This window comes from Manis javanica, chromosome 5, assembly GCF_040802235.1.
Source record: "Manis javanica isolate MJ-LG chromosome 5, MJ_LKY, whole genome shotgun sequence".
Taxonomy (NCBI): Eukaryota; Metazoa; Chordata; class Mammalia; order Pholidota; family Manidae; genus Manis; species Manis javanica.
The window spans coordinates 130253243-130267682 of record NC_133160.1 but is presented as its reverse complement, the minus strand read 5'-3'; the positions used below and the strand labels follow the sequence as shown (position 1 = coordinate 130267682).

Here is a 14440-nt window from a genome sequence, read left to right as displayed (position 1 = left end):
GTATTGCAATTACTCCAGTCCATCCTTTATTCTGCTCCAGAGTAATTTTTAGAAACTAGAAATCAGAGTATCATGTCCTTTCCTTAGTTAAAGTTGTCTAGGAGCACCCCCACAACTTCAGATAAAGGTCCTTTATGATCTGAACTTCGATTTTTTTTAGTAACTTCATTTCCAAACACCTCATTACATATACATTTCATATTGAACTACTTATTGCTGTCTCTGAAGTGGTGTTAGGCTCTTTCAAGCTCTTTTGGCTTTACACATGTCAGTCTTTCTTTAGAGCTCTCTTTACCTCATACTCTTCCTTTAAAATTGGTCTGAAACTTTACTTCTCAAGTAATGTGTCTCTGACCCTTGTCTGATTTAGATTCTCTTTCTAGTATTCTGCACATTCCTCAGTCACAGTATGTGTTATAAAATACTCCTCATTTAGTATCACCCAACAGCTATATTTACAATGAGTGAATGAATGAATGAAGAATGAGTGAGTAAATATTTCTAATGAATGTGTTTTACTCAACAGTGACAACTGAACGCCCTGTGCAGGTAAAGGTGGTCAAAGTCAAGAAATCTGATAAAGGGGATTTCTATAAAAGGCAGATTGCTTGGGCCCTTCGAGACCTTGGTGTGGTAGATGCCAAGGATGCTAGTAAGGTATGTCTTTCTTAGTTCTTTGACCTGTGTTCAGGAAGTGTCTTTCATTTTAGAACATAGCATTATGTCTACTCAGATCATCTAAACTTGTTCTGTGACCCACTGGTCTACCAACTAACCAAGAATTAATCTAGTATATTAGTGAACCTTCCATCCTCCCACCCAATCTCAGGCTACTAAAAATAAGTACAAATATATGTTTGTTTTATTGTTCTTGCTTTTTTTGAGCTACAGTTACATTCATGTACAGGCTATATACATGACAGCAAAGTAACTGATTATATTTATCTCTGTGTTTGGGGTTAAATATACTTAGTATAAAAGCCATATGCAGGTACAGATTTTCAAGTGGTATTGTGTGAGTGGTTTCTTAATAATCTACACTGTTTTGGTAAACCTAGTTCAAAATCATATATAATATAACCAAGGTGAATTTTCCATAGTCCTCTTGAATTAATATATAATCACCAGCTCAGACAGCCAAGCTGGACTTTTGAGACCATTGTTTGATATTTATGGCTCAAGTAGAGGAAGTGATTGTGCATTGCACACCTTATTTTAAGGAATTTAAAGAATAAGATATAAGAATGTAAAACCTATACCTTTCATTTAAGCCACATTCAAACTCCAAGAAGCTGAATATGTAATAATCATGTTAAAGGCCACCTTTATTCCTGATAGTTCAAGGCTTTCACAGCAATGCTCTTTTCAAAGAAATCAGATGGAGCTCCTCTGGTTAAACTAGGTATTCCTTCATATCTTCTCTGACCTCAGCTCTTATTTTCCTCTGCAGCCCAAAGACACCTCCAGAGCTCTGGGAGTACTTTGCATCACATTCACTTGTACTGTTGATGGAGTTCATAGCAAAGCTTACATTAATGTAATTACAGGCGCCCTTTGATTTAACCCCGTAAGTCTCTTACATTTACTAAAAAGGCACAAAGAAGTAAAAACTAGCTTTGCAGAGCAATCCGATTCAATAAAATTCTAGTTTTATCCTTACCCTGGTACAAATTTCTGAAGACTAAATGAAAGACAGTCGAGTCGGGTGGAAAATATTTTTTAAATGAAGCAAGAACAATGACCAAATAAAAACAGAGATCAAGCAATATATGGAGACAAATGACAACAGTAATTCAGCACTGCAAAATCTGTGGGATGCAGTGAAGACCATGCTAAGAGGAAAGTATATTGCAATACAGGCCTACCTCAGGAAAGAAGAACAATCCCAAATGAACAGTCTAAACTCACAATTAATGAAAGTAGAAAAGGAAGAACAAATGAGGCCCAAAGTCAGTAGAAGGACAGACATAATAAAGATTAGAGCAGAAATAAATAAAATTGAGAAGAATAAAACAATAGAATCAATGAAACCAAGAGCTGGTTCTTTGAGAAAATAAACAAAATAGATAAACCCCTAGCCAGACTTATTAAGAAAAAAAAGAGAGTCTATACACAGAAACAGAAACAGAAATGAGAAAGGAAACATCACTATGGACACAACAGAAACACAAACAATTATTAGAGAATACTATGAAAAATTATCTGCTAACAAACTGGATGACTTAGAAGAAATGGACAACTTTCTAGAAAAATACAACCTTCCAAGGCTGACCCAGGAAGAAACAGAGTATCTGAATAGACCAGTTACCAGCAAGGAAATTGAATTGGTAATCAAAAAACAACCTAAGAACAAAAATCCTGGACCAGATGGTTTCACTCCTGAATTTTATCAAACATTTAGTGAAGAACTAATACCCATCCTCCTTAGAAGAGGAGGGAATACTCCCAAACTCATTCTACGAGGCCAACATCACTCTCATACCAAAACAAGGCAAAGAAACCACAAAAAAAGAAAATTACAGACCAATATCCCTGATGAATAATAGATGCATAAATAATCAACAGAATATTAGCAAACTGATTTCAAAAATACATCAAGAGTATTATTCATCATGATCAAGTGGGATTCATCCCAGGGATGCAGTGATGGTACAATATTTGAAAATCCACCAACATCATCCACCACATCAACAAAAAGAAGGACAGAAACCACATGATCATCTCCATAGATGCTGAAAAAGCATTTGACAAAATTCAACATCCATTCATGATAAAAACTCTCAACAAAATGGTTATAGAGGGCAAGTACCTCAACCTAATAAAGGCCATATATGACAAACCCACAGCCAACATGATACTTAACAGCAAGAAGCTAAAAGCTTTTCACCTAAGATGGGGAACAAGATAAGGATGCCCATTGTCCTCACTTTTATTCAACATAGTTCTGGAGGTCCTAGCCATGACAATCAGACGACACAAAGAAATAAAAGTCATCCAGAATGGTAAGGAAGAAGTCAAACTGTCCCTTTTGCAGATGGCATGATATTGTATATAAAAACCCTAAAGAATCCACTCCAAAACTACTAGATTTAATATCTGAATTCAGCAAAGTTGCGGGATACAAAATTAATACACAGAAATCTGTTGCATTCCTATACACTAGCGATGAACTAGCAGAAAGAGAAATCAGGAAAACAGTTCCATTCATAATTGCATCAAAAAGAATAAAATACCTAGGAATAAACCTAACCAAAGAAGTGAAAGACCTATAGTCTGAAAACCAAAATACTCTTGAGAGAAATTAAAGAAGATACCAATAAATGGAAACACATCCCATGCTCATGGATAGGAAAAATTAATATTATCAGAATAGCCATCCTGCCTAAAGCAAACTACACATCAATGCAATCCCTATCACAATACCGACAGCATTCTTCAATGAACTAGAGCAAATAGTTCTAAAATTCATATGGAACCACAAAAAACCCCAAATAGCCAAAGCAATCCTGAGAAGGAAGAATAAAGGAGGGGGAATTAAGCTTCCTGACTTGAAGCTCTACTACAAAGCCACAGTAATCAAAACAATTTGGTACTGGCACAGGAATAGACCCATAGACCAATGGAACAGACTACAGAGCCCGGATATAAATCCAAGATTATACGGTCAATTAATATATGGTAAAGGAGCCATGGGTATACAATCAGGAAATGACAGCCTCTTCAACAGCTGGTGTTGGCAAAACTCGACAGCTACATGTAAGAGAATGAATCTGTATTATTGTCTAACCCCATACACAAAAGTAAACTCAGTGTGGATCCAAGACCTGAATGTAAGTCATGAAACCATAAAACTCTTAGAAAAAACCATAGGCAAAAATCTCTTGGACATAAACATGAGCAACTTCATGAACATTTCTCCCTTGGCAAGAAAAACAAAAGCCAAAATGAACAAATGAGACTATATCAAACTAAAAAGTTTCTGTACAGCAAAGGACACCATCAGTTGAACAAAAAGGCATCCTACAGTATGGCAGAATATATTCATAAATGACATATCCAGTACGGGGTTGGCATCCAAATCATATAAAGAGCTCACGCACCTCAACACCCAAAAAGGAAATAAGCCGATTAAAAAATGGGCAGAGGATCTGAACAGACATTTCTCCAAAGAAGAAATTCAGATGGCCAACAGGCATATGAAAAGATGCTCCACATCACTAATCATCAGAGAAATGCAAATTAAAACCACATTGAGATACCACCTTACACCAGTTCAGATGGCCACCATCCAAAAGACAAACAACAAATGCTGACCAGGATGTGGAGAAAGGGGAATGAACCCTCCTGCACTGCTGGTGGGAATGTAAACTAGCTCAACCATTGTGGAAAGCAGTGTGGAGGTTTCTCAAAAAACTCAAAATAGAAATACCATTTGACCCAGGAATTTCACCTCTAGGAATTTACCCTAAGAATGCAGTTTCCCAGTCTCGAAAAGACATATGCATCCCTATGTTTATCACAGTACTATTTACAGTAGCCAAGAAATGGAAGCAACCTAAGTGTCCATCAGTAGATGAATGGATAAAGAAGATGTAGTACATATACACAATGGAATAATATTCAGCCATAAGAAGAAAACAAATCCTACCATTTGCAACAACATGGATGGAACTAGAGGGTATTATGCTCAGTGAAATAAGCCGGGTGGAAAAAGACAAGTATCAAATTATTTCACTTATCTGTGGAGTATAAGAACAAAGCAAAAACTGAAGGAACAGAACAGCAGCAGACTCACAGAACCCAAGAATGGATTAACAGTTACCAAAGGGAAAAGGATTAGGGAGGATAGGTGGCATCACTATTAGCACGTATAATGTTCGGGGGCAGTATAACAGAAGACAAGTAGTGATTCTATAGCATCCACTATGCTGATGGACAGTTACTGTAATGGGGTATATGGTGGAGACTTGATAATAGGGGGAGTCTAGTAACTGTAATGTTGTACATGTAATTGTACATTAATGATAGCAAAATTTTTTTAAAAATGAAGCCAAAACGACTTTAGGAGAACCCTGCATATCTGTAGAATTCAGATTTCCTCCAACCTGGATGCCTTCTCTTTAAGGCAAACTGGCCCTTTGCTTTATCCCTAAGGAACACCCAAAACACTTTAAAACACTATTTAATAAGTAAGTTCTGTTACCATGGGGAAAAATCAAGAATAGAGACTTTTTGGTAAGTTTCTGTTTAAGAAAAAATATTTTAAGGGCTTTTTAGAAGTGTATCTTTATTAAAAAGCCTTTTCCCTTCAGTAGTTTTGCAGTTCCTAGACTTGCATAATTCACTAACATTGCTGAATGCTTATTTGAATGCTTTCTCATAGCTGACACCTCACTGCTGACTTTCTTAATGGTATTTCCTTTTTCATTTTATGTAGGCACCTTGGTATGTGTACACTATATATGGATATAAAACAAAATTTTTATACATAGCCCAACATTAGCCATTTAGTGTCACATATTGATTTGAGTGTGTTGCCGCTGGAGCACTCAGCTTCTTTTATGGCATATGGAAAATATTCCCAGGGAAAAGATCATTTCCCATCAGGTTTCATATTAGTTTCCAATACTCTTAGTTTTTAAATAAATATTAGTATTATTACCTTTTCATTGTAAATGCGGGTGTTTAATCTTTTGGTGCTTTAATTCTGCTTATTAAACCATAAATTCAACTAATTAGTAGTTCCATGCTACTATAATACAGTTGTTGGACCACAGGTCAAGTTCTGATCCTGAAATTATCCTAACTTCACAGTAAAAATCTGATATAATCTCTCTTTTAAGGTATTTATTTACATTTCCCCCCATTAAATAACACCTTAAGTTAATTGAATATATTATTAGCCTTCTGTAGAACATTAAAAATGTTTGAGCCCATTTTTTAATTCCTCAGATATAGAGAAAAGTATACATTCATGTTGTTATTTTTATATGGAAGTCAAGTAGTTCTACACTGAAGGGAGAACTATTAGCCTGGTGTGAAATCATTACTGTAATGTGGCCATAGAGAGCATTAGTCAATTTTCTTAAATCCTTTGAGCTTCTTTGTCATTTGAAAAAAGTTTAAGGCTCACCAGCATTTTTTACTTTTGAAACACCTTTAATCCTGTATTTTCAGAATTGAAAACAATACAGTCCCTGCTTTTTGCCTCATTTGTTCTTGGAAGCCACACAAAGATGTAGCTTATGTTTTTTCTCATATGTTATAATTAGAGTATGCATCTTTGTTAAGGAGTTAGTGTCAAACACAGGAATAATAGTGTTATCAAAGAGTAGATATAACTCTAAAACCCCCTAGGCAATTTTTTTTTTTTGAAGAGAGAAAAAAACACTATATTTAGAAAAGCTGAAATGATTGTATCATAACCAAACAGCTAAGATTCTAAGAAATGACTTGAAAATATCTTTTGATACCCATGCATAGTTGGATTCTAATTAGATATGCTTTGTTCTTCAAACCTGTAACTTGAGGATGGAGCTGACCAGAAATATGGCTCGGTTTCCTTCAAATCATTCTTGGGCTCCAGACAAAGTGCTGGATCATTAAGCAAATAAACGGGTCATGGTACCTAGGGAAAGACAAAGTTGTGGGTGTCTAGAACATCTTAAACATAGCAACCCACCACTCTTGTCTTCTCCAGTTTCTCAGGTGTTCACTTGTTTTCATTTGTAAGACATAGTGAGCTAGTATGATTGATCACAAAACCCCTAGGCAACTTAAAAAGAAAAAGTCCACACCAAGACTGTAGATCATTGTCATCTTACACTTCTTCTGCTGAGTCATAAACATTTTACATACATAAAGTCATTTTGTAGTATATTACCTAAGTCTGTACTTCCATTAGACTTAAGGAGAATAGGAAGGAAATTACCAAAACACTGTTTTTGTTTCATCTAGTTTCTTTTAGGAGGTAAAAAAAAGTTTTTGCTCTAAATTGAATTCTCTGTAGATCGCTTAGCTGATTTTTAATGCTGATTTTTTTTTCCAAGAACAGTTCAACTTTTCAGATTCAATTTTATTGAAATACAGATTTTACAGTAATGAAAAGGGACTTTGTTGATCAAAAACAATATCTTTTGTATATTTTTATTTCAGGAAAGTCCTGAATTTGACTTACATTTTGAGAAAATATATAAATGGGTGGCCAGCAGCACTGCTGAAAAGAATGCATTCATTTCATGCATTTGGAAATTGAATCAGCGATATCTCCGGAAGAAAATTGATTTTGTCAATGTTAGCTCACAGCTTTTGGAAGGTAAAATTAAATAAAAACATATATATAAAATCAAGTATATGTATAGGTGATTATATAATTGACATTACTCAAAGTAATTAGACACTGAATTACCTTATACTTGTAAAGGAATTTAAAAATAATTTTTCTTACTGAAGAAGTGATATTTGCTCACTATAGAAAATTGATACATTAAATAAGTAAAAATCACTTATAAACTTAAGCCTCAGAGATAACTGCTATTAACATTTGTTAGATATTCTTCTAGTCTTCTAGTCTTTTTTCTGTGTATAAATGCTTTTTTAAATAAATTTACATTATATTTTCTAACATACTTTTTCTTATATCATGAGCATTCATGTTATTACCCAACATTATTATTAATGATACTATAGTATTCTATTATGTGGATAGACCACAGTTTATTTAACTAATCATGTATCTTTAATTTTCCAATCTTTGCTCATTTTAAACAACTCTGAGGTGAATATCTGTGTTGCCATACTTTTGTTCAGGGTGTAAGTATAGTGGGTAAGAACACCTCTAAGGAGTCAGAAAGGATGGATTCAAATCCTGAATTTGTCACTAACTAGCTTAGGTGACCTTGAGTTGTTCTGTGTTTCAGTTTCCCTTATCTCAGAAATGGAGGCAGTAATAGTAGCCACCCAGTAGGGTCATTGTGAGGATTAAATTATTTAAATATGTAAACATGAACAATGGCAAGTACGTAGTAAGTACTCAATGAATATTAGCTATTATTATATTAGGATAAAATCCTTAGACATGAAGTTAAATAGGATGTTTTTGATCAGTATATCTTCAGGAATGTTACTATGGATTATTTTGTGTCACAAGACAAAAACAGTACTGTTAATTATTAAAAATGTACCATGAGATTTTAGTCTTTTAAGACTTCTTTCATAAAGATATAAACATTGTAAGAAAATGGTTCTGCATGCCTATGGATATAATTTGTGTTACATTCTTCATCTCAAAGAAGGTAGTTGAAATAACAGCTAGTATACAGTTGAATAGAGTTGCTTTTCTTTATTGAGAAAAAAGTATAAATTTGTCCTAAATCATATATCAGAAAGAAAACTTAGATTTGTCCTAAGTTATATACCAGCATTAAAAATAAAAACTTCTATTCTATTAGGTTGAAACATCTAAAATTGTCAATATTCAACCATTTTGACCTATTAAAAAATTTGGCAGTCTCAGATTCTTCAAACTGTTCACTTAGTCACTTGCCTCTGTTCTTTCTATACTTTGTTTTACTTAATCCTTTTCTGTTTGACCATGGGTCTTTCTTTCTTTCTTTAAATGTAGTATTCTTTCCCATCACTTACTCATTAGTGAGCCCATCACTGGTGTTGGGTTTGATGCTTGGAATGGGCAGGGGCAAGTTGTATCTGTCAGGCCTTGTGCTCCTTCCACCAGTGGGCCTGGCCTTGTGTAGGAGCCCTCAGGGTTGTCATCTCACCAACATTAGACCTGAGTGTCTTGGCAGTTGACTGTGTTGAGATAATGACCTTCAAGAAATTGATAATTTTTCATGCCTTGAGTGGTGGTTTAATTTGTTTCGAGTGGCATTTATTTTTACACCATTTCAGGGTTGAACTTTCTGATGACTGAATGATTGCTATTCTGTTTTCATATATTATATATTTCCAGATATTATTTGTTATCTAAGATGTATTTTAAACCAATATGTTTCATTAAGTCAATAATATAGGAAAACACATACCTTACCTGGATCTACCTCATTAAGAAATATTGTCAAAATCAGTGAGAAGAGTATTGCTCTTTTTTAGAATGAAGGGTTTAGCTCTAAAAAAAATAACTTTTTAGGGCCTGAAACAAAAGTGTAGACATTTTCATGTTTATAACATTAACCCTAGTTGAGATCAGTTTTTAAAATGCTGAGAAGATCTTTAAGGATCCCATTTTGCAAATCACTTTCCATAAATTAAAAACTTGCTTTGGTTTAGTGGAGTTCAGGGAATAGCTTTACTAATGTCTACAAACTTGTGTTAACATTTTAATGGACTTTAAAATAATAGTCATTAATTCCCATTTTTTTAAAAAGTCTCTAAGCTTTGAGTGACATTAGAAAACAAATTATCACCATCTACTTTTAAGAGATAAAAAAGTCAAGCAAGTAAGACTGTTTATTATGAATGCTAGCAGTGACAAGTTTAGTAGTTATTGTTGTTAACAATTGAATGTTTGGGGTACTAACGGGCTTCTCAGCAGGATTTTTAAAGATTTTAAAGGAAGACTTTGTTAGCAGTTGAAGTAGAGTGATATTTTTGTTTGATTTTTCTTTTTCATTCTGGTATCCACATTTGAAAAAATCTTGCATCTTTAAAAGCCAGCTTGAGTTGTTATTTCATGTGTTTTTAAAAATTGCTTCAATTTTGTCCTTTCTAACAGTGTTTTATGACTAATCCATTGTGAGGGAGTGTCTGGGTGAAGTTTTGGGGCATTCAGTGAAAATAACTAGACTAAATGCGTGAGTCACAACTGACCTAAAAATAATCCCAGGAAGTTACCTGTTTCCCAGTTTTCTCCTCCAAGGACTAGTCAGTACGGTTTCTGAAAAGACTAAGAGCAAATAGAAAGATAAATGTATTCTTAGTCATTATCAGAAAAAGAATAAGGAAAACTCTGGAAATTTAGTTTATATGGATCTTTCTACTTAGTAGTTGATTTTGACATTGTCTTTCAAACCTTAATATAGCATGAAGTTAAAAGAAAATATGGGTAGTATTTAAAATTTTTAAACCTATGTACTTTTCTACCTAGCTAATATTCTTTGCTTGCTTTCCTCTGCTTTTCTCATACCTTTTTACTCTCCAGAACTGCCTAAAGTTACAGAAGGTGCGTAACACCTTTTCTTCTTATTCTGTTACGTATATTTTTATTACTTGCCATTGTTATGTACTGTCGGTTGCATATTTTATGAAATTGTGTATAGGGACAGGTTTATTACTACAAAATCCATAGAGTAATAAAATTGATGATAGTATTCATTCTTGACTTCCAAAGGACTGTCCATACTTCTGAAGCAGTTATGATCATTTAATATTTGTTTATTTTAAATATTCTCTTGTGTAATGAGCTATACAGAATGATGTGGGCAGTCCCTGCCCACTAGTGGCTAAAAGGCTGTCCCACATGTCAATTTAACATTTCCACAGTAAGCTAAAATGAACCCATTAAGAGGACGAGGAACTAGATGCCTCTGAAGAACTGTGTTTATACCCTGTAATCTGTAATTGCCTGTACCAAAGTTTTAGTCTCCCTCCAGACACCCCCTTTCTGGGACTTTGTCTAAATCTGCCTAATCATCGTTCTTAAAAGTAAACCATTTGTTACTTTGAACTTAGCTGGTTTTTGTTCTAGGACAAATTAGTCATGTTGAATGTAATTATTCATTTTCATGCAAAATAATATCTAAAGCATCCAGAGTTTGGGACTTAAAATTGTGTCCCATTAAGTTTATGAAAATCAGTACCTTTATTTAGAGGTTTATTTAGAGGGTAAAAATTGTATTTTTCATTTTACTCTCCTAACCTCAAGCTTTATATAAAATCCCACATGGTGAGTGTATTCTGTCAAAAAGGTGAACTGAAACGTTTATCCAGAAAGCACCTCAGATTTGACTTCTTCCTCTTTTGTTAGGAAACATGAATACCATTCAAGTTTTTATAATTTCAAACAACCATGTTGCTGTTGCTCTTCTTACCATAGAATTACCAAGAAAGCTTCTGTAGCTGATCTTTGGAAACTTCATTAATGAATGAAAATTTTTTAAACAAAGAAATGGAAAATTTAGTTAATATTTTCAGTGTTCAAAATGTGAATTGTAGTTGCATTTTTTCATATCAGTTAAAAATTACTTGAAAAAACAAAACATGACAAAAAGAACAGAAGAAAAATGTTACCTTGGGAAAAAAAAGGAAAACAAATTGCTTTCATGCATCCTGAATTCATAATCATTGTTTTGTTAGCACAACCACCACTGCAGGTAGGAAAAAAAGGTTAGGCTTGTTTCTAAAGGTTAGGCTTGTTTCTATATGTTTTGTTTCTGGTTTTGTACTTGTTTTTTAGTTATATTTTGGGCAGTTGTGAGAAAGCCTGCTTTAACCCTTATTAGTGAATTAGACTGCATGCTTTTTATTTGTTATAAAAACTGTTATATTAACATATGCAGTACTTTATAAAAAATAAGGGGTTTATTAATATGTATTTTGAACCATTCTTTCTTATTTTTCAGCCACTAAATGTGACCTGTGCTTAACTGACCTTACCTATAAGTACTGTTATTGCCCTTCCTACATTTTTACTGCTTTATTTTTAATTTTTACCTTCTTCAAGAATCTGTACCTAGTGGAGAAAACCAGAGTGTGACAGGAGGTGATGAAGAAGTAGTGGATGAATACCAAGAGTTAAATGCAAGAGAAGAGCAAGATATTGAAATAATGATGGAAGGCTGTGAATATGCAATCTCTAATGCTGAAGCCTTTGCAGAAAGGTTGTCCAGAGAGCTGCAGGTGTTAGATGGGGTAAGACTTTCATGTAGTCTGTTAAGGAGTGATGTGCAGTGCATTGAAAAGACTGATAATGTTCAAACTGACTGCCTCAGTACTTAAGCCTTTTTTTTTTTACCACTGAAATATACACTGTCAGTTATCTCTGCAGGTTTTCATTTTTGGTATCATTAATATATAATTGCATGAGCAAAATTGTGGTTACTAGATTCCCACCCAATATCAAGTCCCCACCACATACCCCATTACAGTCCCTGTCCATCAGTGTAGTAAGATGCTATAGAATCACTACTTGTCTTCTCTGTGCTATATTGCCTTCCTCGTGCACTCACCCCTACATTATGTCTGCTACTTGTAATGACCCTTTCCCCCCTTTTCCCTCCCTTCCAACCTATCCTCCCCAGTTCCTTTCCCTTTCATAACTATTAGTCCATTCTTGGGTCTTGTGAGTCTGCTGCTGTTTTGTTCCTTTAGTGTTTGCTTTGTTCTTATACTCCACAGATGAGTGAAATCATTTGATACTTGTCTTTTTCCGCCCGGCTTATTTCACTTAGCATAATACCCTCTAGCTCTATCCATGTTGTTGCAAATGGTAGGATTTGTTTTCTTCTTACAGCTGAATAATATTCTATTGTGTATATGTACCACATCTTCTTTATCCATTCATCTACTGATGGACACTTAGGTTGCTTCCATTTCTTGGCTATTGTAAATAGTGCTGTGATAAACATAGGGATGCATATGTCTTTTTCAAAATGGGCTCCTGCATTCTTAGGGTAAATTCCTAGAGGTGAAATTCCTGGGTCAAATGGTATTTCTATTTTGAGGTTTTTGAGGAACCTCCATACTGCTTTCCACAATGGTTAAACTAGTTTACATTCCCACCAGCAGTGTAGGAGGGTTCCCCTTTCTCCACATCCTCGCCACATTTGTTGTTATTTATCTTTTGGATGGTGGCCATCCTAACTGCTGTAAGGTGATGTCTCACTGTGGTTTTAATTTGCATTTTTCTGATGATTAGCGATGTGGAGCATCTTTTCATGTGCCTGTTGGCCATCTGAATTTCTTCTTTGGAGAAGTGTCTGTTCAGATCCTGCACCCATTTTTTAATTGGATTATTTGCTTTTTGTTGGTGAGACATGTGAGCTCTGTATATATTTTGGATGCCAACCCCTTACTGGATATGTCATTTATGAATATATTCTCCCATACTGTAGGATACCTTTTTGTTCTACTGATGGTGTCCTTTGCTGTACAGAAGCTTTTTAGTTTGAGATAGTCCCACTTGTTCATTTTTGCTTTTGTTTCCCTTGCCCAGGGAGATATGTTCATGAAGAAGTTGCTCATGTTTATATTCAAGAGAGTTTTGCCTATGGTTTCTTCTAAGAGTTTTATGGTTTCATAACTTACATTCAAGTCTTTGATCCATTGTGAGTCTACTTTTGTGTATGGAGTTAGACAGGTCCAGTTTCATTCTCTTACATGTAGCTGTCGAGTTTTGCCAACACCAGCTGTTGAAGAGGCTGTCATTTCCCATTGTATATCCATGGCTACTTTATCATATATTAATTGACCATATATGTTTGGGTTAATATCTGGACTCTGTTCTGTTCCACTGGTCTGTTGGGAAGCGATGTCCCCCTGCTTTATTCTTCCTTCTCACGATTGCTTTGGCTATTCCGCGTCTTTTGTGGTTCCTCCCATATGAGTTTTAGAACTATTTGTTCCAGTTTGTTGAAGAATTCTGTCAGTATTTTGATAGGGATTGCACTGAATCGGTAGATTGCTTTACGTAGGATGGCCATTCTGACAATATTAATTACTCCTACCCAAGAGCATGGAATGAATTTCCATTTATTAATATCCTCTTTAATTTCTCGTAAGAGTGTCTTGTAGTTTTCAGGGTATAGGTCTTTCACTTCCTTGGTTAGGTTTATTCCTCGGTATTTTATTCTTTTTGATGCAATTGTGAATGCAACTGTTGTCCTGATTTCTCTTTCTGCTAGTTCATTGTTAGTCAATAGGAAAGTAACAGATTTCTGTGTATTAATTTTGTATCCTGCAGCTTTGCTGAATTCAGGTATTAGTTCTAGTAGTTTTGGAATGGATTCTTTAGGGTTTGTTATGTACAATATCATGTCATCTGCAAACAGGGACAGTTTGACTTCTTCCTTACCAATTTGAATATCTTTTATTTCTTTGTGTTGTCTGATTGCCATGGCTAAGACCTCCAGTACTATGTTGAATAAAAGCAAGGACAGTGGGCATCTTTGTCTTGTTCCCGATCTTAGGGGAAAAGCTTTCAGCTTTTCACTGTTAAGTATGATGTTGGCTGTGGGTTTGTCATATATGGCCTTTATTATGTTGAGGTTCTTGCCCTCTATACCCATTTTGTTTAGAGTTTTTATCATAAATGGATGTTGAATTTTGTCGAATGCTTTTTCAGCATCTATGGAGATGATCATGTGGTTTTTGTCCTTCTTTTTGTTGATGTGGTGGATGATGATGGTGCATTTTCAAGTGTTGTACCATCCTTGCATCCCTGAGATGAATCCCACTTGATGATGATGGATGATCCTTTTGATGTATT

The 14440-nt window shown here is 34.7% G+C and overlaps 1 protein-coding gene across 10 annotated transcripts in view; it reads left to right on the top strand.

Moving 5' to 3' along the window:
- Window positions 1–14440, top strand: part of EXOC1 (exocyst complex component 1) — a 60409-nt gene that overhangs the window by 7605 nt on the left and 38364 nt on the right. For 6 of the 10 annotated variants that reach the window (XM_037018714.2, XM_037018712.2, XM_037018710.2 and 3 more), the window contains exons 3-6: window positions 527–657; window positions 7156–7315; window positions 10157–10177; window positions 11678–11865. In XM_037018714.2, coding sequence (XP_036874609.2) covers window positions 527–657; window positions 7156–7315; window positions 10157–10177; window positions 11678–11865 — 500 coding nt within the window. The remainder of the gene's footprint in view (window positions 1–526; window positions 658–7155; window positions 7316–10156; window positions 10178–11677; window positions 11866–14440) is intronic. The other 4 variants (XM_037018711.2, XM_037018706.2, XM_037018713.2 and 1 more) reach the window with 2 other exon arrangements.